Consider the following 25,710-nt stretch of genomic DNA (forward strand, 5'->3'; position numbering starts at 1 on the left):
TGCCAGGAATGCAACAGAGGGGTGGGCCAGCAAGCATGGCCATGCTCTGCCTCTCGTGCAGTTCTAATTGTGTGAGGCGCTGCCAGCATCAAAGGTAGGCATAGCTGGGCAACAGCCAAGGGCCCACACCCCAACAGGGGCCCACTGACATGAGTACCCTAGACTTGCTCCTCCTCTTCATCACTGCAACCTGGCCTGCTTGTTCATCTCTCTCGCTCTAGCCTGGACTACAGTAGCGGTGAGAAGGCGGAGCAGTAGATGCCACTGCCTACTTGCTCGCTGGCTCTCTGCCTGTCAAGCAAGCAAGTAGCAGCGACGAGAGAGAACATGAGGAGCAATAGCAGCTGGTGACACTGGAGGTGAGAAGGTGGGCTCACTGGGGGAACGGGCCCAATGAGGGTGTCTTGCTGAAGGGACCTTCAAAACCTGGAGCTGGCACTGGTGTGAGGCTTTGAATGCCTGGATAGGGCTTGTGTCTTCTAAAGAAAAACTTATATGACTTCTAGGTGGCTGTGTTCAAAAATAGATTATAAAGGACTGCGTAGCAAGAAACAGCCCTTCTGTTAAGTGTAACTGTCCCCATCTGTGTGTCATCTCTCACCTACAGCATCAAAAAGATAGTGTTCCAACAGTACTTGCTCTACACGCTGGATTGACTTCATTTTGAGCCACGCACAGATAAATTCTGTCTGTTATGACAACTGTACCACCAAATTTGCAGACAAAATTGCTCATACGTTGGACCCACACATTTGAGGGCGGTGACTAAACTCAGGATATGGAGGTTTATCCTTGTTTGTTTACTTCAGTTCCATCCACGGTGCATTGGCTGAATGAGCTAAATTAACAGCATCCTATACATTTGGAGGGGAGGGTGCTTCTGAGCATATTTTTTTATTTATTACATTTATATCCCGCTTTTTTTCCACTTTAAGGAACCCAAGGCGGCATACATCCCTCACCAGTGAATTTGCACAGCCAGCCCTCAATCGTTTTAGATCCAGAAAAGGGATTCTGAATTAAAGTGCAATACAAGAAGGCAGGCTTGAGGCCTAGCCGAATACTTCTTACAACTGACGTACTGGGGGCAGGAGGCAACAGCATGTTTGAGAACATTTGAAGCACTCCATTGTTCCAAATTACAGCATTGTTAGTGCATAGAGCGAGTAATCCAACACAATACCCACAGAATAGAAATATTTATGACAACAGAGCCCTTCAGTCAGGGTGGCCCCAATTTAGAAGTGGACCGCCATCACAGGTTGCATGGTCTGCCAGGCTGGAAGTCGGGCATTATACCAGGTTTGGACCCTCATTGTCACCGTGGTCATGAACTCATTCAGTCATCTGTGAAAATTTAATTGCTCAAAAGCATTTCAGGGGATACTGAATTAACCATTTCAAGGCCAACCAATTGGGATGAAAGAGGGAAAAACCCTCAGAGGAGAGTTTTGAATGTAGCTCACAGAATAAGCATCTAAGGGCCTCAGTATTCTAAGGCAGCAATCCGTGGGGATTGTTGATGCATTCTTATGTAGGGGGGGGAGAGAAGTGAGAGGATTCAGAGTTCTATGAATGATAGCACTTTCCCCTGTCTATGTAAGGGAAATGCCACTTCCAGGGAGGGAACAGGAGAGAGACGTCTCCCAGAAGCTACAGAGGTTCTGGAAAAAAAGTGAGACGAATTTGTATTTCTGTTGCTGGGTATCCATCCTACATACCTTGTAAGCCTTCGTATTCTGGCCATGTTACTCAGTTCCTCCAGAAAACATTCATTAAGATAACAATTCTTTTTTTACTCTGGATTGATTGTTATGGAATATACACCTAGGGTTGCCAAGTCACTTTTTCACTGATCCAACAAGTAAAAAGCAACATGTTCTGCCAGTACTGTGATCAGAAAAGCTGGTAAATGAGCAGAATTTTTGAAAACAAACATTGATAATCCTACATCCCACCCCATTGTTCCCTTCTCATGAGAGACGCAAGAAGCACACTTTTTTCTTCCCCAAAATTGAAGGTGAGAAGAGGAAACCTGACTGTAGAGGCTTAGGGCGTAATCCTATGCATGTTTAGACAGAAAAAAGTCATACAACACCCAGCATTCTCCAGCCAGCATGACTGTAAGACTTTTTCCTGTCTAAACATGCATAGGATTGCACCCTTAGTTTTATTTGGGAGATCTGTGGGTGAGTGCAGACATATTGCAAAGTTCTCAACTCAAAATTTTCAGCACATGCATAACCAATTTGCCCCTGTTGCAACCTTTACATCTAGAATTGAAGCTACGTAAACTGCGTCGGGCTATCGCTATCATGATTTCACCCGAGAATTTTTCTCACTCCAGTAGCACTCCATCAGGTAGGTAATATAATATCGTTTGTACTGCTAAGATTACTAAGATAATCATCTAAGGCCCTTCTCCCAGATACCCCCACTATCAGACATTAGGTAGGTGGTGACTGGGAAAAGTGCATTTTTTGGTTGTGGTACCCTGAAATACTCTTCTGGCATCCAACTGAGTGACCTATAGACACCAGCTGAAAATCTTTTTATTTACCTGTGTTTTTAAAATGTCCAATTCTGATGAAGTTATCTACTAATTTTATTATCTTATCTGCAGATTTTACTCTTTTACTATTTTATCTGCTCTGTTGTATTGTACAGTGTATACACTTTTGTTATTATTTATTTGAATTCTTGAGATGCCTTGGAAGTTAGTTAAACGCATACAAATGTTTTAAAAAATAGATGCAGAGTTTTTGCTCACCTGCTAATGATTAGCAGATGCCAACAGGGACACTCTTGAATACTTTAACACCCTTATTCTCAGAAACTAAGGGTGCAATCCTGTGCAGTCCTGAACTCAATGAGACTTACTTCTGAGTAGATATGCATAAGAATGTGCTCTCATCCTGCAATTCTAAACACACTTACTAGGCTATATGAAGGACATTATAAGAACTGCCCTGCTGGACCAGGCAAACATCCATCTGCTCCATTATTCACACACTTCACACAGCACATAAACTATGGAATCCACTACCACAAGATGTAGTGATGGCCACCAATTTGGCTGGCCTTAAAAAGGGGTTGGACAAGTTCCTGGAGGAGAAGGCTATCAATAGCTACTAGTCTTGATGGCTATGTGCTACCTCCAGTACCAGAGGCAGTGAGCCTATGTATACCAGTTGCTGGGGAATGTGGGTGGGAGGGTGCTGTTGTGCTCATGTTCTGCTTGTGGGTCCCTGGTCGACAGCTGGTTGGCCACTGTGTGAACAGAATGCTGGACTAGATGGACCCTTGGCCTGATCCAGCAGGGCTCCTCTGATGTTCTTATTCTGCGTCCATCAGCAGCCCCAGCCAAATACCTCAGGCAACTTCACAAGCAGGATATGAAGGCAACAACCTTCTGCTGTTGTCTGTCTCAAGCACTTGATTGAAATATAGTACATCTGAATGCTGAGATTCTATTTGGCTATCATAGCCAATAGATATATCCTCTATGAACTTGCCTAGGTTTCTGCTCCCAAAAGCCATCTAATTTTGTAGCCATCACCACAGCTTGTGGTAATGAGTTTCATACATTAATTATGTAGCAATAGGTTGCCTTTTATAGGGTGAGGAAAGACTCTTTGAGAATGAGGACTTGCTGACATCATGAACCCATGTGGTTTACAGCCAATGAAAAAGGCTCTTCTGGCTCCATAGCTGGCCTCCTTCCACCCCAATCTTCACTTCATGGTGGCAGGAGGAAAGTGCACCATGCATTCCTGTAGCAACCCTAGAGCTGGGCTCTTCAAGGTACAGGCTCATTCTCTGGGTCTGACCTGCCAATCCTAACTACGCTTCATATAAAAGTAAGGTTTGATACATGACAGCTTAGTTCCAAGGAGTAGTCATCACAGATGAGCTGTGATGGTAACTGTACATTTGACATAGACAATATTGTTGGGTTCATTGGCTTTCAAGGGTTAGAGATGTTAAAGCATACAGCCTACTGCAATTGCCTCAAAAGTGGAAAGTGCAGGGGGGAAGCTAAACAGTGAAGGAATTCCACTGATATTCGTTCTGCGATATGAAGGAGAAGGTTTGATGGCTTACAGCCCTAAGTCTATTGAGAAGTTAACCCCATTGAATTCAGTGGGGTCTCCCACCCAAGCAAGTGTGCATAGGATTGCAGCCTTAACTTCTGCCGAATCCAGTTGGATAAGCAATCATAATGAAACCAATTTACATATGAAATCTGATTGGTTGACATTACTTCTGACCTCAGTCCTTACCAGCCTGAAGAAACAATGGAAACTCCATAGCTTGCCAGTTGGAGTTTTTCCTGTTGATTGTTTTAGCCAATGGCAAAACAGAATTGTCTGGCTTAAACCCATCCTCCTCATACACCCAGGGGATGAAGTTTTGAAACATGGCACTGGAAGAGTCTTCCTGAGAGACAATGTAGCCCTCCACTAATGAGGAATGCCCAAAATGTTAACATAGCAAGTCGTCAGCGTGAAGAATAAGGCTAATGGAATAATTCAAATAATCTCCATCCTCCAGCAATTCCACCAATTCCAAACTAGGTGTTGCACAAAAAGGTGATATTATCTTCTGCTGTTGGGTTCTGGGTAAACACTGAGGGACACTGATGTTTCTAGAGCTGAGCTGAAATTTCTTAGAAGACAATTTTTAGTCGTGGGAGGAATGAGATTTTCCTTTTTCTCAGCCCCCTAGAAAGATAATTTGTAGAATTTTCTCTGAATATTCTCCAACATTTTTAAAATATGGGCTGCCGCTCTTCCCCCCACCCCCCCATGCCCTGGAACAACACTAAGCCTGGGACATTGTGGTAGATACAAAATGGTGGCCAACACAGTTGTTGTTCCTGTCACTTGCAACAGCAGCAGCAACAAAGGACAAAAGCTGTGCTACTGCCACTGCAAATGTTGCAGCCCACCCCCAAGAAACTGGTGGAGAATATTCTCCTCCCCTTGGAGAAATTAGGTGAATATTTCCACCCCCTCCACCCCCAATTTCTCTGATCACAAATAGGGTGGAGAATCTCAAATCGCTGGCATCTTCAGCTACAGGGCCTCAGCAGAGCTAGGAAAGACTTCTGCCTGAGATCCTTCTCTGGCTGCCTTCTGACAAACTCCCAAAAATTATTTTGGGGGAAGTTTTTCTACCCTAAGTTAAGTTCCAGTGTAACTTGGGGTAGCAAAATGTCCCAAAAGAAAAGCAAGGGGGTAGTGTCAGAAGTCTGCTTCCCTATGCTGGTTTGGTTTGAAAAACATCCTGGGAAATTTTTGAAAATCTCAATATGTTAACTTTGCCCAGGACCATAAAGCATCCAAGTAGCAAAAATCAATAATTTCTTTGGGATATTTCTTGTCCCAGGCTCTTTTTGGTTTTCAGTCTGAAAACTCAGTACTGGCAGTTAAATCTCCATCACTGGATCACTTTTTCCTGGATATGTTTTACCCTAGCATGTTGCATTACCTGGAACAAAAAATATATCCCACAATAAGATGGCTTTGAAGGGATATTTTTTGCACCAGCCACTTTTTGGGTAGCGAAAGAAAACTTTAAGTAGCTGGAACTTGGGAAGTTTCATGGTTGAATAGAGGTTTAGGTCTGGGTCTCCCATCTTCTGCTTCTACAGGCAACCCCCAGGCACTGAATCCATGTCTGACCATTAATTAAGTCATAATTGTCCTCAGACAGAATCACTTTCTTTCTCCTCACTTCCAGTGACCAGCGAACCCATCATGTCTTTGAAGAGGCCAGAACCAAGTGTCATGTCTTCGGAGACCTCTGAGGAAAGTCTGGAAGAGGAGGTAGTTCTGTACTCATCTTTTTTTGTAGACTACGTTTCTGACTGGGGAATAGTTGGCAGTTGTTTTCTTCTTGTTTCTTGCTGGGCAGACCATAATGTTTTCCTTCATGGCCAAGAAAAGAGATAGGCCGCCGGTGGTCATTTATTGATAGATGGCTTACATTTCTTACATACAGAAACAATAATTTGTCAGTCAACATTGCCAGTTCAGTTATGCTGGGTGGGGAACAATGGGAGTTATAGGACTTTTTCTGGTCTAAAAATGCATGGGCCTGCAGCTTTACTGATGGGAATCATCCACAACCCCCTGGAGCTGCTTTTTCCTGTATCTTTACTGCCATACAGTGGGGCAGCCAGAGCTGAACCTTGGGGCCAAAGTCCAACCCCCACTTCCTGCAGATACTCTGAACACATGCAGTTTTGCATTTTAAACTCACTCAGCACTCCATAGTTACTACAGGAATGAAGATGATCAGAGGACTGGAAACAAAGCCCTATGAGGAGAGACTGAAAGAACTGGGCATGTTTAGCCTTGAGAAGAGAAGACTCAGGGGAGATAGGATAGCGCTCTTCAAGTACTTGAAAGGTTGTCACAGAGAGGAAGGCCAGGATCTCTTCTCGATCATCCCAAAGTGCAGGACACGGAAGCATGGGCTCAAGTTACAGGAAGCCAGATTCCGGCTGAACATCAGGAGAAACATCCTGACTGTTAGAGCAATACGACAATGGAACCCATTACCTAGGGAGGTGGTGGGCTCTCCCACACTGGAGGCATTCAAGATGAGGCTGGACAGCCATCAGTCAGGGATGCTTTGACTTGGATTCCTGTGTTGATCAAGGGATTGGACTTGATGGTCTTATACGCCCCTTCCAACCCTGCTATTCTGATTCTATGATCCTATGAAATGGAGTTTGCTTCTGCTGCCCTGATGTCCTCATCACCTGCTGTTCTTGGAGCAGTCATTTGTCCCCCTGAGGTCCTTGGGTGCCCCACTGCTCGGGGTGGGGTGGGGCAAATGACCATCAGGGCAGCAGAAGCAAACTCCATTTTATTCCTCTAATTGATTATAGGGTGCTGAGTGAGCTTAAAATGCAAAACTGCACATGCTCAAAGTATGCTTTTTATCAGAGTTGACAAACAGTTTTGTTGTTGTTCTCACATGTAAGGAATGTAGAAGCAGTTGTATAGTATGGAATGGCATTTGTAGGGGCAGGGGAACAAAAATGTTAGTTGCATGTTTTGCAACTAAAGTAATAGGGCCATCTAAAGCCTGCCTCCTCCCCCGCATAAGACCATTAAGTCTAGAGCCTGTGAGAGCAATCCTATGGCCCCTAGACAGAATCTGGGGGGGGGGGGCATAGGATAGTCTGGATTCCTGGATCCGAGGTCCAAGACAGGACTCCAACCTTAGAACCAGGATCCGAGCTCCCTGCCCCCTGCCCCTCGCAGCCAGCTCCCTCTTCAAGCTCACAAAAGTGAGCTTAGAAAGGAGGGAAAGGGGAGATTCTGTGGGCAGGGAAGGGAGGGGATTGGATAAGCAGGGGTACGAGCTATCCCCAGCCCTCCCTAACCTCCTTCCCTCCCCCTCCACACAGCCCTAGCTAGGCAGGCAAAAATGGCCATCTAGCAAAAATGCAGAATGGGGAAAGTGCAGAGACAATCTTCGCTCCTCCTGCTCTGCATAGGACGCCCGTCAGCCTCCAATTTCAGAGGCTGATGGGCATCCGGATAGGATTGTGCCCCAAATTACCCAGCACCCTAAATTGCCTCCATGAGCCAAGGACCAGCTCCTCAGGCATGAGAGGCTTCAGACCAGGGAAATAGCACAGATTCTGTTCTATGTGTGGCTGTATGGTTGATGTGACCTTTCCTGTGTTTCCGTGTCAGAATATCTTGAAGAGAGTGGGAAGTCTGCCCTTGGTTTGCTCTGTCTGTGACTTGGTTGCTTCAAACTACACCTCCATCAAAAGAAAAAGTTCCTACCTTCAGACAGTGTGTGATGGGGCAGAGAAAAGCGTGAAGTCCCTCACAGGAGCTGCAGTCAGCAGGGCACAGCCACTTTTGAGTTCATTTGAACCTCAGCGTGAGTAAGACTGAAGATAGAACGGGCTGAGTTTGTATGTATACAAAATGCAATTGCTAGAACTGATTGGTGAGAGGAAAATGAACAGTTCTTGACAAGTCAGCCAATAATCATCTTCAAATTTCCTCCCCAGCTCCCTACCTCAATACACAATGTCTTCTTCAAGCTGCACTGGGCTCAGGAGACCTCCATACATTTGCAATGAGGACTAGTACATTGTGTGGATTTTCGGGAACCTCAAAGAACTGCCCGCAGGTTCCAGGAAGTCCCTGTTCTAGTTTGCTCAGCAGCTCTCTCTAGGGGCTAATGGCAAGTTCAGGGGTGTGATTTTTTGCAGGACCACAGCAGGGGGAAAGGGTTAACCTCCCCTCCTTGTATGCTGTGGTCCTGATCCTGACTTTCTCCTCCCCTGCAGCTGATATTTAACGAAGAAACACCAAAATAACAGTGCATGTTTTAGGTCCCTCCTCCATTGCTCCAGCTTTGGAATACCTTTATTCCATTGGTAGCCATTTCATGACTTTTGACATGCAATTTGCATGCATGATTTATCCCTGCCACATAAGATATTGTAAAATTTCCATTAAGATAATACTGATCATGCACTGATCATGATCAGTGTTGCCAGCTTTACAAGTGAAGAGGAACTGTTGGTAATATTTGTTGCAGTTGTTACGCCTTTCTACACGAGACTTTTATTGTGCAGTAGGGTCATGGTAGTTTGCAGATCCTTTACACGATGTTGCCATCCTCCAGGGCTTCCCCCACTCTTTGCAACCATTTCCCCTGCTTTTTTAGATTGAGGGAAGTCTGGTATTATTTAGAAATGGTGGAATGAGATGCTTGTGTAATTGCACAATTCTGCTATACCACAGAGCCATCTAGTGGTTGTGTAATGAAACATATAGAAAGCCAGAGAAGAAAAAACCCAGAAAAAAACAGGTGTGAAGAAGACAATCTTAATCCCACAAAGAATCTGGAAGCAGAAGCCTCAGTAAAGGTGTGGGTTAAAAGCCTCCTGTAGAAAAGCCCACTGAGTGGCAAGTTGAGTAGACAGCCCATAACAAACTCACTCTGAGGCTGGTGCTCTCTGTGCCTGGTATCCCAGGTGATTGCCTTGGTTGCCTGCCCCTGAATCCATCCCTAGACGTTACCTTCATGGCAGTAAGGTCACGTCTGGTAATGTCAGGGAGGAGCTGTAGCTCACTGGCAGAGCAGAAGGTCCCAGGTTCAATCCCTGGCATCTCCGGGTAAGGCTGGGAAAACCCACTGCCTGAAACCCTGGAGAGCCACCACCAGTCAGGGTGAACAGCACTGCACTAGATGGGCCAAGGGTCTGGTTTGGTATAAGGCAACATCCTGCGTTTCACAAAAACAAGCCGTGTGGCCAGTCTTCCCACAGTGCAAATGGAGGATGAGAACTAAGGAGACACATGCACTCCAATTCCTGGTAACTCGCAATCCAATCATATTCTCCTTTTAGAGTGTTGAATCCCAATGTTAATTAAAATGGAGTCAGTGATTTCTCTCTTAACCTGCTTTGGGGGGGGGGGATGTTTTAATTCTCATTAAATGTTATACTTGAAGGTGCTGACGGTACCACAGAATACTAAATTCTGATGCTTTCCCCTGTAATTCCTCTAGAGGGGGGAGTTGACCTTTCCCTGGAACCTCGAGAAAGAAGAGATTTTTATGAATCTTCCACTTCCTAAGCCTAGATAATTTTAAGAAAGCTGTAGTCTGAAAGAGGCATCACTTCCCAGTTCCATGAAGTATACACATGTATTTTGTCCCACTGTCCAACAGATCTCATAGGTTTTTAAAACAACAAAATCTGGGAAACCCTGTTTATCAGAAGCAAGTGTGGGCTGGCTCTCTGGCTGGCTGGCTGGTTGGCTTATTTATTTATTTATTTACAATATTTATATACCGCTCCACATCAGAAGATTTCGGAGCAGTGAACAACACTGTAAAAAAATAAAACAGCAGGTTAAAAGAGTTAAAACATTTTTTTTAAAGACAAACCCCAATAAAGTAGAATTTAACAAACCATGGCTGGTCATACAAGGAAGGCCTCTTGAAATAACATCTTCAGGATGTGCCGGAAGGAACACAATGTTGGTGCCTGCTGACCTCTAAAGGCAGGGAATTCCACAGGAAGGGGCCCACCACACTGAAGGCTCTTTTCCTGGTGGACTCCAACTGGGCCATGGGTCCATGTGGAACCACCAGGAACATGCCCTCTGATGGCCTCAGTGACCAGGCAGGTTGGTAAAGAAAGAGGCGCTGTCTCAGGTATCCTGGTCCCAAGTTGTTTTGGGCTTTGTACTCTAGTACTAATACCTTAAACCTGGCCTGGTAGCAAATAGGCAGCCAGTGCAGTTCCCTCAGCAGAGGAGTTACACGCTGAAAAGAGGCAGCTCCCGACAACAGCCGAGCTGCTGCGTTCTGCACTAGCTCCAGCTGCCGGACCAGCCTTAAGGACAGCCCCACATAGAGCGCATTGCAGTAATCCAGTCTTGAGGTTACTAATGTCTGTACCACCGTGGTCAAGCTATCCCTGTCCAGGAGAGGCCACAGCTGGCAAACCAGCCGAAGCTGGTAAAAGGCACTCTGAGCCGCCGTGACCACTTGGGCCTCCAGGGACAATGATGGATCTAGTAGTACCCCCAGACTATGGACCTGCTTTTTCAAAGCGAATGCAACCCCATCCAGAACAGGCAATGAGCCTATCTCCTGGACCCAGGAACCACACACCCACAGGGCTTCCATCTTACCAGGATTCAGCTTCAGTTTATTGGCCCTCATCCAGCCCATTACTGAGTCTAGGTACTGATTCAGGACTTGCACAGCCTCTCCTGATTCAGATGTCACAGGGAGATAGAGCTGCGTGTCATCAGCATACTGATGGCATTTAGCTCCAGATCTCATAATGACCGCTCCCACTGGCTTCATATAGATGTTAAACAACATTGGGGACAAGATGGTACCCTGTGGCACCCCTTAGCTCAATTGCCAAGGGGCCGAGGAATAGACACCCAATGTTACTTTCTGAAATCGGCCCCACAGGTAGGACCGGAACCACTGTAACACAGTGCCTCCAATACCCATCCCAATAGTATCAAAAGCTGATGAGAGATTGAGCAGAATTAACAGGGTTGCACTCCCCCTGTCCCTTTCTCGATAAAGATCATCCATCAAGGTGACCAAGGCAGATTCAGTCCCGTAACTAGGACGAAACCCAGATTGCTATGGGTCTAGATAATGAGTAACCTCCAAGAGTGCATGCAGTTGGTCCGCCACGGCCCTCTCAAGTACCTTCCCTAGAAAAGGGGTATTTGCGACTGGGCGGTAGTTGTCTAATACCATTGGGTCCAGAGTGGGCTTCTTCAGGGTTGCTTGTACACACTGCCTTCAACTGTCTAAAAAACCTTTACTTAACTCTAGAAGTTGTTTTATCTGGAGAATGGATTTTAGCCTTAATTTGAAAACTACAACAACAAAATCCTACAGAGTTTTTTGGCACCTTAAGGACTAATATTTATTCTGGCATAAGCTTTCTTGGCCAGAATAATGACAGATTATTCCAGATTATTAATAATCATATTAGTACTATAAATGAGTATTAATTATAATTAAATATGTAATGATTTCTTACATATTTTATTAAATATGTGATGATTTACTTAAACAGTTTAATTATTAATAACTGTTAATAATTATTCATGATTATTAATTTTATTTATTATGCCAGATATTTATTTATGCCAGAATAAATTTAAGGTGCCACAAGTTTATTTGTTGTTTTTGCTGCAACAGACTTAACACAGTTATCCCTATGGAAATCGTTACCCAAAAAATATCGCTCTGAAAAATTTGGATATGTTAGTAGTTTTCTATCGTGGTGGGGCCACAAAGAATCAATTCTGCCCTTATTTGCATGGCCCTTTCCCTGGGGTTCTGTTTGATGGTCAGGCCTGGAACATGTGTTACAGAGTGTTAGGAACTAACTGGCTAAACTATGGGTAATTAATGTGTGTGTTGAGGGGGAGCAGGATTGTGTCCCTTATTACTGATCCCTGTGCCTGAAAGGGAAGGTCTGAACATAGCTTTCATGCAGACAAGAGTGTGGAAGTAACTCTCTCTTCACAGCTGGGAACCTGCAAAAGACAGGGTCCCTGATCAGTGCAAGTTCTAGGTTGCTGCTGGGGAAATTCATTTCCCATCCCCGGCTCCTGTGAGGATTTATTTATTATTTTATTTATTTAAAACATTTCCATCCCGCCCTATATCATTAAGATCTCATACAGATAAAATCAATGTAAACAGTATAAAACAGTAAATAATTTAAACACCTAAAAACATATTAAACTATTAAACAAGCTAAAACCAGTTAAAATCTAAAACAATAAAACAGTTAAAACAATGTGCTAGGGAATGCATTTAGCCCTCAAAGGTTTTGGTAAAAAGCCATGTTTTTACTTGGCGCTGAAACGAGACCAATGTCTGTGCCAATTGGGCCTCAAAGCGGAGGGCATTTCACAACTGGGGTGCCACAGCAGAGAAGGCCCTCTCCCACATCCCACCATAGTGTATGTCTCATACTGGTGGGACACAGAGGAGGGCCTCTCCAACAGATCTCAGTTCTTGGGCAGGCATATCTAGGGAGAGGCACTCCCTCAAATATTGAGGTCCCAAGCCACTTAGGGCTTTAAATGTCATCACCAACACCTTGAATTCTGGCCGGAAGCATATTGGCAGCCAGTGCAATTCCTTTAAAACCAGTGTTATATGGTTTTTATGAGGTGTTCCGGTCAGCAGTCTAGCTGCTGCATTTTGCACCAGCTGCAACTTCTGAGTCGTCTTCAAGGGCAGCCCCACGTAAAGTGCATTGCAGTAGTCTAATCAGGAAGTTACCAGCGCGTGCGCTACTGTGGCTAGGTTATCTCTGTCCAGGAAAGGTTGTAGCGGGTGGATCAGCTGAAGCTGGCCCCAAGTACTGCGGGCCACCGAGTCCACCTGGGGCTCCAGGATCTAGGATGACCCCCAAGCTACGCACCTGCTCCTTCAGGGGGAGTGCAACCCCATCCAGGTGTCAGGGTGGACACTGAGCCCATAGAATCCCAGAGTAGTTCTGATTCTGAGGAAGAGCAGTCGCTCCTGGGAGAGGAGTGCGCTCCTTTTTCCCAGGGCCAACAGCTGATGGAGATTCCTCCCACCAGCATTCCTAGCTTAGATAGCAGTCCTGGGAGTGACAGAGCGCGGGAAGCAGACTTGATGGACGCGCGACGCCAACGCAGAGAGCGGCGCCAAATGGAGGGCGCAGAAAGGAGGCGTAGTGCCCAGTTGGCGCGCAAACAACGGCTGCGCCCAGAGGATCCAAGGGAAAAGGGGAGGGACTCTCCCTAGTCCTTAAGTTCAGGGGACTGCCAGTAATTCCCTTTCAAACGGGGACCAACTGTTCCAACTTAGGGCATAGGTATTCTGCTGCTCATATCTAGTTGCTAACGGTACTGTTGTTAAGTTGTAAAAGAAGAATAAAGCTTTGAAAAAAATCCCTTTGTCTGTGTCTGGACTTCGCTACTGGATTAGACTGAGAGAGGCCTCCAAGGAGCCCTTGACACCAGGACAGGTCGCTTACCCAATTCCAGGACTGCAGCTAAGCTCAGAGAGAACAGGGAATCCCAATACCTGTCAGGGCCCCGCTAACCAAAAAAGTCCTGGCGCGTCAACCCTGTGTGCCGTGGCTCCATCCTTCACAACATCAGTGCTCTGCACCACCTGGGAGGAGGGTGCAAGACCTGCGGAGGTTATTGTTGCGCCTTCTCCTCACTCCTCTCGCTGTTTGCTCACTGAGAGAGGGCAGCGGAACAGGGGTCGTCAGCCCAGCATCGGGGGTCAGTGCCACTGGGCGCTTGCCGACGGCCCCTCAGGAGGGCTCGCCACCAAGCCTGCTACTGGCCCCCAATGCCAACCACAGGTACTTGGGCCCAGCGGCCCTCCCAGCACTCCGTCGCCCAGCGCTGGAGCCCAGGCCGCCACGGCAGGCAGCCTCATCTGAATATCCCCACAAGGCCTCTGTAGCCCTACCGTAGAGTTGCTGAGGCATTTTGTGTGTGGGGATCGAATTGATGGGCACTGGCAGCAGTTTGCTGGACTAAACCGGCATTTTTGCTGCTGCTGCTGTGGCCACAAGACTCTGGCAAGGTAAGGTGAGGGGATGTTGGGGAGGCGTCCACTGTGGGATGCCAAGGGCCCATTAGCAGCATTTAAAAAACGTTTTAACTCTTTTAACCATTGTGTTATTCTTTTATCATGTTGTTCATCGCTCCGAAATCTTCTGATGAGGAGCGGTATATAAATATTGTAAATAGAATAAAATAAAAATTAAATAAGGAGGGGATCAGGGGATGCTGGTGGCTCCAATGCCAGTGGGGTGGTGAATCCGCTCTGGGTTTCAGTCACAACCAGTCAGAACTCTAAAGGAGCTACCCAAGCTGTGCTTGGATAGCTCCTTTGGAGTTCTGACTGGTTATGACTGAATCCCAGAGCGCATTCACCGCCCCACTGACCCCGGAACCACCAGCCTCCACTGGGGAAGGTGCAGCAGGGTCTTGCGGCTGCAAGGATTGGCTGTAGTTTGAGCAAGACAAGCACAGTTCAGCTTTTCCCTGTTCTATGGAATGTTTGTATCCACAGTGTGAGCTTCGGGTGGGCAATTTCAACATGCTTGTGTGCATGCCAAGCTTAGCTTCCCCAGGGTTAGCTTGGAGTTTTGGTTTTTGTTTGTTACTTTTACATAGACCCTGACAACTGCGGGTCTGTTCTTGGTATGTCAGCCGATTAACTGCATAAATTTTAGCCAATTGATAAATGGGTTAAAGTTTTATATCTTTGCGGATTAATAAAACAATAATTTTGATCGGGAAAAAATACCCTTGCCTTGCTCACGTGGTCCCTTCCATCCAGGGATTGTGAGGCTGGTTGGGACACAAGGCAGAACCTTTTCAGTGGTGGCCCCCTCCCTTATAGAATCAATGACCCTCTGGAACATGCCTTAGTCTTATCCTACAAGTACTTTGTACCCACTGTAAAATTTTCTTGGGTGACTTTTTAATACACTGTTTTTGGTACCACAGACCATAAATCATAAGTAAACGTTTTAATGAGACTGAAGTGACTCCAGACTAAAACTCCTGTTATTTCTCCTCAGTTGCAACAGCAAACAAGTATGCCTGTCGGGGCCTAGACACAATGGAGGAGAAACTGCCCATCCTTCAACAGACAGCTGATCAGGTAGCTATTACATCACTTCCAGGCACTACTAGAAAGCCTGAGGGCGGTCTCCCCCTACAGAGGAGTGGCCAGCTCCTGGGGAAACCAACCTTCATCACAATTTTGTATGTAGAGCTAATCGATGGTGGTGGAAGCTGTTAGTCTAGGTGTGGGCAACTTCAGATGGTCAAGGGGCTACCTCCCCCACCCATTTGCCATGATGGTGGTGGGAAAAAAAATGGCTTGAAAACAAGCTACATTTGTGTTTAGTAAACCTCCATAGTGGTTTGCTGCTGAATTTCAGTGGCAAATCATCTGCTTTTTTCCCCTTCCTCCCCCCCCCCGATTTTTGGGGTTGACGGGGGCAATAGGGCCACATTAGGTGGTCACATGTGGCCCACTGGCCATGTGCTGCCCACCCCTGACAAGCCCTTGGAGTTTTTTGTAGATCAAAATTGGCAGGCTGAAGGTGTGCAATCACTGGCAGAGACACCGAAACTCCGCAGAGGCGGTTGGGAAGAGGAGCCAGGCCAGAGGCAGGAGAGACAATGGCGTAGGAGCAGGTCACTGGATATCTCAAAGGAAGGAACAAAGGGTTGCTGTGCATGGTTGGCTGCACTGCTATGCATGGCCACAGTGTAGGTTTAATTCGGTAATTAATTTAATGAATGTATATACAGCTTCACAAAGAAATTTACCACAGTGGTGTACAATAAAAGACACAACCACAAAGAGACTGAAGGTGCAATCCTATGGACTGCGCCCTCGTTACTCCGATGCCCCTGAACATCTGAGATTCCTATGCCCTGCCAGGCTGAAGCTGGCAGGGTGGGAGGAGCGGCGGAGGTGGTCTTTGCCTCCCCGTCCTCTGATCTCCTTTAGTTTCACTAGATGGGCTTCTCAGCCCGTCTAGCAAAGGCGCTTTGGAGGAGGAGGGGAGTGAAGGAGGCTCAGGATAAATCATGCCATGGCCTCTCCCATCTCCTCCCCACGCTTTCCCCTGGAACTTCCCATTCCCCTTCTCCAGGGTTGATTTTCCAGCCTTGGAGAGGCAGTTGGTGCAATTACACATCTAAAAAGAATGATCAGAAGTCCATGTCCTGCATACCAGGGAGTGCATGCTTAACAGTTGCATAGAAGATGGAATTCTGATAACTAAAGCTTGTCATGCAGGGATGAGAACAGCTGTGCCTACTGAAATAATCCCCCTTCTATATTATTCAAGGTATAGAGGGCCTAGTCTTCTTGGCCTCTCGTCACTCTGTCTCTCTCTAGCTTTCTCTTAAATTCTTTTTTTTTCTGTTATACTTTATGGTTTAACTTCCCCCGCTCCCATACACTGCCCAGATAACTTATTAACAGGCTATCTAAAAATGCTGGGAAGGAAGGAAGGAAGGAAGGAAGGAAGGAAGGAAGGAAGGAAGGAAGGGGTGACAATGCCACTGCTGTGTCTCATGTTAGTTCAGGGTGTGAGCTACTTATAAGTCTTAATCCACCACAGCAGTGAATAGTCTGCAAATAGTTTGAGTCACCTAATGTAAAGATTTGAGATTTGGAACTAGGCCTTAAAAATGTGTGATCTAAGGCCTGTGCAGACTTGGTGTGTGGGTGTGTGGACCTGTATGGTTAAAAAAAAGAAAAAGAACAAAAATGAATCCCATGCTGTGGATTGTAGTAAAGGTAACTCCTGGCTCTGAAGATGATAAATGAAGACTACTGCTTCAGTCCAAACCAGCCTTCCCTCTGATTCCTGTAGGTTGTCTCCGATACAAAAGAGCTGATGTCTTCTAAAGTCACAGGTGCCAAGGACGCTGTAACCCACAGGTTATCGGGGATGGTTGGTATGACCAAAGATGTCGTACAGGGTAGTGTGAAGACCACTGCATCCATGGTGACCAGTAGTATGAGCCTGGTGATGGGAACAAGAGTGGGACAGATGGCGAAGAACAGTGTGGAAGCAGTGTTGGGCAAGTCCCATGCATTTGTGGATCACTATCTCCTCGTCACCGATGAAGATATGAGTAAGACTCAATAGAGGGCTTGACCTACCCATATAGTTTAGAGTGGTTTGGGATTTTAATGACATGGGCAAATAGAGTGAGTGCCACTGAAAAGGGATTTTGATTAAACATTAGCAAGAACTCCCTCATGGCACAAGCTCTTTGACTATGGAACAGACAACCTCAGGAAGTGGTGGATTCTTCTTCGTTAGAGGTTTCTAAGCAGAAGTTAGATGTCCACCTTTCAGGGATGCCATGGTAGTGGATTCTCTGCATCACCAGGGGGTTGGACTAGATAGCCTTAGAGATGCCTTCCAACTCTATGGTTCTATGTATTGCATTTCCTGTATTCAGTCATATCATTTGTGTCTGAAGTGGGGACTCCTGTATCTGTTAAAGAGTTCTGTGGGTATCCGCTCCTATGCATCCCACTCCTCCACCTCCCATGAAATTTTGATAGTCTTAGCACAACTATTTTGGCTTCCCTCAGAATTCCTCAGATATTTTGCCTGAGAAGGAGCCTCCACATTGGGCTTCCTTCAAAATCCCCCAAATTTGCTCCCTAAAACATTGATGGCAACTCTAACTACAATGTCCACCCCAAATGTCCACATATATTTCAGGAATCACTCAGTGATAAAAACCAGCCCCAGAAAAACAAATACACTCCTGTCCCCATTCCTCCACCCCAGCCGAATCTGAGACCACTGTCTGAAGGATAACGTGCCCCCTGAGAATATCAACATTGCCTATCCCTGGTGTAGAAGGACAAGGATGCACATGGCAACTGGTGAATGGTTCGCCAATGACTTCTGGTCACAAGGCAACATCCAACAGGGTCACTCTGGTTCCATTGGGCTTGCAGGACTCACCACTTGCATAACGGAGCTTTGGTACTTCTAAAAATGCCCCCTGAAACAAGTGGAAAAGCTTGTTTCTGGATTGGGATCTGCCCGTTCCAGAAACAAGAATCTCTGCTCAGTTGGGGTTATTTTTAGAAGCACCAAAGCCCCGTAGAGCAAGCGGTCAATCCCACGCGTGTACGGACACAGTAGGATACCACCACTGGATTCCAAAAGCTCACCTTTATACAAGTAGAACTGGAGGGGCTGGGCTGCCATCAGCTGTTGCACTATCCTCTCATCATGCTTTACAATCGTATTACGGTTTTGTTTTCTTTCAGCTGAACTTAAAACATGTTGTGAAGGCAGAGCCGAGGGACCCAGGCAGCAAATGGTGACACAGATGGTGTGTGACGGTTACACGGCCTGTTTGCTTTCCCTGTTGAACAAATTCCACCGCTATGCTTCCAAGCAGTCTTTGCATCATCTGCGGCGCGCAAGGCAGTGCCTCCGGAGAACCCTCGAAAACTGTTATCTGGTAAGGGCAAAATTTCTCCCTCTTCTTTCACAATTATACTTTGCCTCGGGTTGGAAGAAAACAATCACACTTCCTTAAAAAAAAAAGTCTTCGGGGAAGTTGAAACCATTCTTGAATTAGCCTCAGTATATGAAAACTGTGTGTGTGTGTGTGTGTGTGTGTGAGAGAGAGAGAGAGAGAGAGAGAGAGAGAGAGAGAGAGAGAGAGATTTTATACTTCATCTTTCAGCCACTCAAGGTGGCTTGGGGAATGGGTTTGCTCATCACAAGCTTACTCAGCCTCAAGATGAAAATGACCATGTGGCCTCTCTCTCTTATGATGGTCCTGGACTCCCAGGAAAAGTGTGGGTCACCAGCTTTGGACTGGAGGAAGAGTAATCATCTCTTAAGACGTGAGTTTAGAAACCTCCGGCTGTATTTTGGCCTACAATTCCCAACAGCCCCAGCCAGCATAGCCAGTGGTGGAGGAGGATGGGACCTGGAGTCCAACAACATCTGGAGCACCACATCTTGCCCACCCCTGATTTCAACAAAGGTGTTTGTGCGTTACTGGCAGAAAGAGCTTTAAGCTAAAATAAGCATTTTTTGTATTTTTGGAAGCCCCCCCACCAAGCTTCTCTGAAATGGAATTCAGCCCTTGGGTTCTGCACCCTTCATTTAGCCCAATATTGCCTCCTCTGAATAGTGGTGGCTCTCCAGCCTGAAATCCTGGGCAGTGCTCTTTCCCAGCCCTCTTACCTGAGAACTTTTGTTTAGGAGATTGAAGCTGGGACCAACTGCATCCAACGTATGTGAGCAATGGCCCCTCTCATGGGGAGCAAGGTACACATCCGATGCAGCACTTTACCTCCACTCCGTGTCGGCTCCTTGCTCATGACACCCAGGTCCACCTGACTCATTTGCCAGGGGCAGAGGCTGAAAGTTTTGCACAGGCTTCTTAAAGTGGGTTGAGTGATGGTCTCAAGGTTTCCGCTTCCATTGTGATGAACGAGTTAGTTGACCCATTCCCAACGGGGAGGGATCTGCTGTAAGCTGGGATGGTTACTGCAGCTGGGGCAGTTGGGTGGGTGTGCATCAGCCCAGAGTGCTTTGCGTGTAGGTTAAGTTAGTGTTAGAGGCACAGGAGCAGGGGCTGGTGAAAAAGTTGGCAACCCCATCCTGGGATATTATTTATTTGTTTGTTTGTTTATTTATTTATTTCTTATTTATTTATTTATTTATTTATTTCTATACCGCCCAATAGCCAAAGCTCTCTGAGCAGTTCACAAAAAAACATATATATACCACATATGCAGTGCTGAAACCTGTCTTCAAATGGGGGAAGGACTGTCAGGTTCTCTGTTCAACAAGGAATGAGGCTGGAGGTAGAGGTTGAGTGAAACACTCTTTCATTCGTGCACGAGGTTGAACGCCAACGGGTGGGAACAACAACCCTCCTTCTAGAACAACATATTCATATACTTGAGGGGAAAAAACCACCCGAGGACCAATCACAGTATATCCCCATATATAGCATCCAATGTCCGTTACTCACAGCAATTTCTTAATCATATGATAATTCTGAATTAGGACTGCTTTATTGCAAAGTTTTTACAGACTCAGCAGTTAGCAAAGTTAGAAAGCAACAGTTGGCAAAGTGAGCGAATATGTTCCAGGAAATGTCTGGCACATTATGGAAGCATCCCAAGTTTCTTTTCTTAGGTTCCCCTTTTCTTAAGGCCCGTTGCTAGGGTGCGTCTGACCCTTGCTCTTAGTTACAGCAGACAAGCTAAAAATGATCTTTAGCCAAATAAAAATGATTCTTATCAATCGCTCTTTTGATGCTTCTGTACAATACACTTAGATCTGGCCTATTTGCTTCTTCTTTAATTAAGATATTACTTCTATCTCTTTCTGTCCCTTCAATAACATGTATTTCTTCAAATTTAACCTGTAACTCTGCATAGTCAGGTTCCTTTTCTATAGCTACGATACTGAAGTATTTGTGTTGTGCGGTTATCTGCATCTTTCTCGTTTTCTGGCAGAGACAGAAGGATATTTTCTACACTAGGATTGCTAAGACAATCAACAGAATAATTCTTAGTATATTCATTAAGATTTTGGCTAGCAGATGTTTCAGTGCCATTCTAATATTTGGGAGAAGGTCATCTAGCTAATTAAACTATCTTCTCACTTGGTCAGTATTTATTTGGTGTAAAACATGTACCACTTTGTGGATCACTGCCTTGTTGTGGCGAAGGGGCTTGCGTAACTCAGTGAAGCCATAAGCTATGCCGTGCAGGGCCACCCAAGACGGACAGGTCATGGCGGAGAGTTCTGACAAAATGTGGTCCACTGGAGAAGGAAATGGCAACCCACTCCAGTATTCTTGCCAAGAAAACCCCATGGGACGTATCACAAGGCTAAAAGATATGACGCCGGAAGATGAGCCCCTCAGGTCGGAAGGTGTCCAATATACTACTGGGGAAGAGCAGAGGGAATTTCCAAGTAGCACCAGAAAGAGTGAAGCGGCTGGGCCAAAGCCGAAAGGACACTCAGCTGTGGATGTGTCTGGTGGTGAAAAGAAAGTCCGATGCTATAAAGAACAATATTGTTTAGGAACCTGGAATGTAAGGTCAATGAATCAAGGTAAGCTGGAGATGGCAAACATGAGATGGCAAGACTGAACATCAACAACTTGGGAATCAGCAAACTAAAATGGACAAGCATGGGCGAATTTAATTCAGGTGACCATTATATCTTCTACTGTGGGCAAGAATCCCTTAGAAGAAATGGAGTAGCACTCATAGTCAATAAAAGGGTGGGAAAAGCAGTACTGGGGTACAATCTCAAAAATGATAAAATGATCTCAGTACGAATCCAAGGCAAACCATTCAACATCACAGTAATTCAAGTCTATGCCCCAACCACTGAGGCTGAAGAAGCTGAGGTTCATCGGTTCTATGAAGACCTACAACACCTTCTAGAACTAACACCAAAAAAAGATGTCCTTTTCATCATAGGGGATTGGAATGCTAAAGTAGGAAGTCAAGAAATAACCAGGATAACAGGCAAGCATGGCCTTGGTGTACAAAATGAAGCAGGACAAAGGCTAATAGAATTTTGCCAAGAGAACACGCTGATCCTAGCAAACACTCTTTTCCAACAGCACAAGAGGCAACTGTACACATGGACATCACCAGATGGTCAATATCGAAATCAGATTGATTATGTACTTTGCAGCCAAAGATGGAGAAGCTCTATACAGTCAGTCAAAACAAGACCTGGAGCTGACTGTGGCTCAGATCATGAGCTGCTTCTTGCAAAATTTTGGCTTAAATTGAAGAATGTAGGGCAAACCACTAAACCATTCAGGTATGACCTAAATCATATCCCTTATGAATATACAGTGGAGGTGAGGAATAGATTTAAGGGATTAGACCTGATAGAGTGCCTGAGGAACTATGGACGGAGGTCCGTAACATTGTTCAGGAGGTAGCAACTAAATTCATCCCAAAGAAAAAGAAATGCAAGAAAGCCAAGTGGCTGTCTGATGAGGCTTTACAAGTAGCTGAGGAAACAAGGGAAGAGAAGAGCAAGGGAGAAAGGGGAAGACATAGCCAACTGAATGCTTGGAGGCTTGGAGTTCATTTAAGAAGGCCTTCTTAAATGAACAATGCAAAGAAATCGAGGAAAACAACAGAATGGGAAAGACTAGAGATCTCTTCAAGAAAATCGGAGATCTCAAGGGAACGTTTTGTGCAAAGACAGGCATGATAAAGGACAAAGAAGGCAGGGACCTAACAGAAGAACTACTGGAGAACTACCGAGAACTACCGGAAGTACAAGCTGGGTTTCGAAGAGGCAGAGGAAGTACAGATCAAATCGCCAACATTCACTGGATGATGGAGAAACCAAGAGAATTCCAGAAAAACGTCTATTTCTGCTTCATTGACTGTGCTACAGCCTTTGATTGTGTGGATCACAACAAACTGTGGCAAATCCTTAAAGAGATGGGAGTACCAGACCACCTTACCTGTCTCCTGAGAAACCTGTACGGGGGTCAAGAAGCAACAGTAAGAACTGGACATGGAACAACCGATTGGTTCAAAATTGGGAAAGGAGTATGACAAGGCTGTATATTGTCGCCCTGCTTATTTAATTTATATGCAGAGTACATCATGAGAAACGCTGGGTTGGATGAATCAGAGGTCGGAATTAAGATTGCCGGGAGAATTATCAACAACCTCAGATACGCAGACAATACCACCCTAATGGCAGAAAGCGAAGAGGATCTCAAGAGCCTCTTGTTGAGGGTGAAAGAGGAGGGTGCAAAAGCTGGTTTGAAACTCAACATTAAAAAAACGAAGATCATGGCATCTGGCCCCATCACTTCCTGGCATATAGAAGGGGAAGAAATGGAAGCAGTGATAGATTTTATTTTCTTGGGCTCCAAGATCACCGCAGATGGTGACTGTAGCCATGAAATTAAAAGACGCTTGCTCCTTGGGAGGAAAGCTATGGCAAACCTAGACAGCATATTAAGAAGCAGAGACATCACCTTGCCGACAAAGGTCCATCTAATCAAAGCTATGGTTTTCCCAATAGTAACGTATGGCTGTGAGAGCTGGACTATAAGGAAGGCTGAGCGCCGAAGAATTGATGCCTTCGAACTGTGGTGCTGGAGAAGACTCTTACAAGTCCCCTGGACTGCAAGGTCAAATTAGTCAATCCTAAAGGAAATCAACCATGACTGCTCATTGGAAGGACAGATACTGAAGTTCAGTATCTGTCCTTCCATTCAAGTTCAAAAATATTTATTATTCAGCTAGATATTTTTTTGAGACTACGTTGTCAAGACTTCACTCAGCAGGTATACTTCAAGATATTTTCAGTTTCAGGACTTCTCTTGGAATTGGCTCTGCTTTCCACTGGCTCGAGGAATCTCTCTTTACATGGGAAGCATGTATCTATGTAGGCCTCTTGGCAACTCTAACAGCTGTATGTGAAGTGCCTAATACTTGGTATGGACTTTCTCATCGGGGCTGGAGACACATCTTCTATCTGTGGCTCTTTATCTACATCTAGTCACCAGCACAAATCTCGTGGCACTTCAGGCTTCTGGGTCTGTTGGTAGAATCAACGCAGGAATCCAAGTCAAAGCATCCCTGACACATGGCTGTCCAGCCTCATCTTGAATGCCTCCATTGTGGGAGAGCCCACCACCTCCTAGGTAATTGGCTCCATTGTCATATTGCTCTAACAGTCAGGAAGTTTTTCCTGATGTTCAGCCTGAATCTGGCTTCCTGTGACTTGAGCCCATTATTCCATGTCCTGTACTCTGGGATGATCAAGAAGAGATCCTGGCCTTCCTCTCTGTGACAGCCTTTCAAGTACTTGAAGAGCGCTATCATATCTCCCCTCAGTCTTCTCTTCTCAAGGCTAAACATGCCCAGTTCTTTCAGTCTCTCCTCATAGGGCTTTGTTTCCAGTCCCCTGATCATCTTTGTTGCCCTCCTCTGAACCCTCTCCAGCTTGTCTGCATCCTTCTTAAAGTGCGGTGCCCAGAACTGGACACAGTACTCCAGATGAGGCCTAACCAGTGCTGAGGAGAGGGGAACTAGTACTTCCCAGGATTTGGAAGCTATGCTTCTATTAATGCAGCGCAAAAGAGCATTTGCCTTTTTTGCAGCCACATCACATTGTTGGCTCATATTCAGCTTGTGATCGACAACAATTCCAAGATCCTTCTCGCTTGTAGTGTTGTTGAGCCATGTATCTCCCATCTTGTAACTGTGCATTTGGTTTCTTTTTCCTAGGTGCAGAACTTGGCATTTATCCCTATGAAATGTCATTCTGTTGTTTTCTGCCCAGCACTTCAATCTATCAAGATCACTTTGAATTTTGTTTCTGTCTTCCAGGGTATTAGCTATCCCGCCCAATTTTGTGTGATCTGCAAATTTGATCAGCATTCCCTGCACCTCCTCCTCCAAGTCATTAATAAAAATGTTGAAGAGCACTGGGCCCAGGACTGAGCCCTGTGGTACCCCGCTCGTTACCTCTCCCATTTGAGAAGATCCTATTGATAAGCACTCTTTGAGTCCGATTCTGTAGCCAACTGTGGACCTACCTGATCGTTGTTTCATCTAGTCCTTTATTACTCTCGGATGCAGTTCATCTGGCCCTGGAGATTTGAACTCATTCGAAGTAATTAGGTGTTCCTTGACCATATGCCTATCGATCTCAAGCTGCAATCCTGCCCCTTCAGCCTGTACTTCGTCTTTGCCGGGGTGTGTGTGTGTCACAGACCCCCTTTTGGGAGAAGACTGAGCCAAAGTAGGAATTGAGCACTTCTGCCTTTGTCATCTGTTATCATTTTGCCATCTTTATTTAATAGCTGAACCACCATTTCTTTCCTCTTTCTTTTACTTTGCACGTAGCTGAAGAAAGCCTTTTTGTTGCTTTTAGCATCCCTCACTAACCTCAGCTAGAAGCCTGACAACGTTTTAGTGAGAGCTTTTACATATCTCACTTGCAGATTATTATTATTATTATTATTAGTATTAGTTTCTTCAGTGCTGGGGCTGCTTAGCACATGCAACCTTGTTGGCATGGGCCTGCTAAAGAAAATATCAAAAGGGGTGATACCTGTTCATTGACTTGGAGTGTTTCTAACCTTCTTTAAGGCTAGAGGCAATGCTTGGGGCCATTTTAGGCTTGTGGACTGTCTAATTTTTGCTAAGGTGTTTTTCAGAGTGTTATTCATGCGTTCTACCATACCTGATAAGACTGTGGATGATATGGGATGTGAAATTTTAACTCTATGGACAGTATATTACACAATACCTTTATCTCATTAGCGCTTTGATCAGATTCTAAATGTTCAAGCAAGCTAAATCTCAGGATAATTGCGTTCAACAGGATTTTCTTTACTGTGGTGGCATCCACTCTTCGACTGGGAAAGGCTCTTGCCCACCTTGAGAACATGCACACTAGTACTAAACAGTACTTCTTCCCTTCTGCCGGGGCACCTCTATATAATCTACTTGCTATGCCACTCTTGGCATTTCAGGTCAGGGCGCAATTCTAGGGTGTGTATAGGTGCATTGGTCCACATTGTGAGCAGTACAGGTGGCACGCTTCTGAGTTATTTCATCTGTAAT

General features: G+C 45.5%; 1 protein-coding gene across 1 annotated transcript in view; it reads left to right on the forward strand.

The window, feature by feature from the left end:
• Window positions 1–221: 221 nt before the first annotated feature.
• The window catches only part of LOC146339393 (perilipin-3-like), a 30,597-nt gene continuing 5,108 nt past the window's right edge, over window positions 222–25,710 (forward strand). The window contains exons 1-7 of the mRNA XM_084811712.1: window positions 222–359; window positions 2,278–2,361; window positions 5,746–5,831; window positions 7,719–7,914; window positions 15,128–15,210; window positions 16,946–17,210; window positions 18,373–18,569. Coding sequence (XP_084667838.1) covers window positions 2,316–2,361; window positions 5,746–5,831; window positions 7,719–7,914; window positions 15,128–15,210; window positions 16,946–17,210; window positions 18,373–18,569 — 873 coding nt within the window. The 5' untranslated portion in view covers window positions 222–359; window positions 2,278–2,315. The remainder of the gene's footprint in view (window positions 360–2,277; window positions 2,362–5,745; window positions 5,832–7,718; window positions 7,915–15,127; window positions 15,211–16,945; window positions 17,211–18,372; window positions 18,570–25,710) is intronic.

This window comes from Heloderma suspectum, chromosome 7 (genome assembly GCF_057233095.1).
Source record: "Heloderma suspectum isolate Gila_16-S chromosome 7, 16-S_ref, whole genome shotgun sequence".
In the NCBI taxonomy this organism is placed as follows: domain Eukaryota; kingdom Metazoa; phylum Chordata; class Lepidosauria; order Squamata; family Helodermatidae; genus Heloderma; species Heloderma suspectum.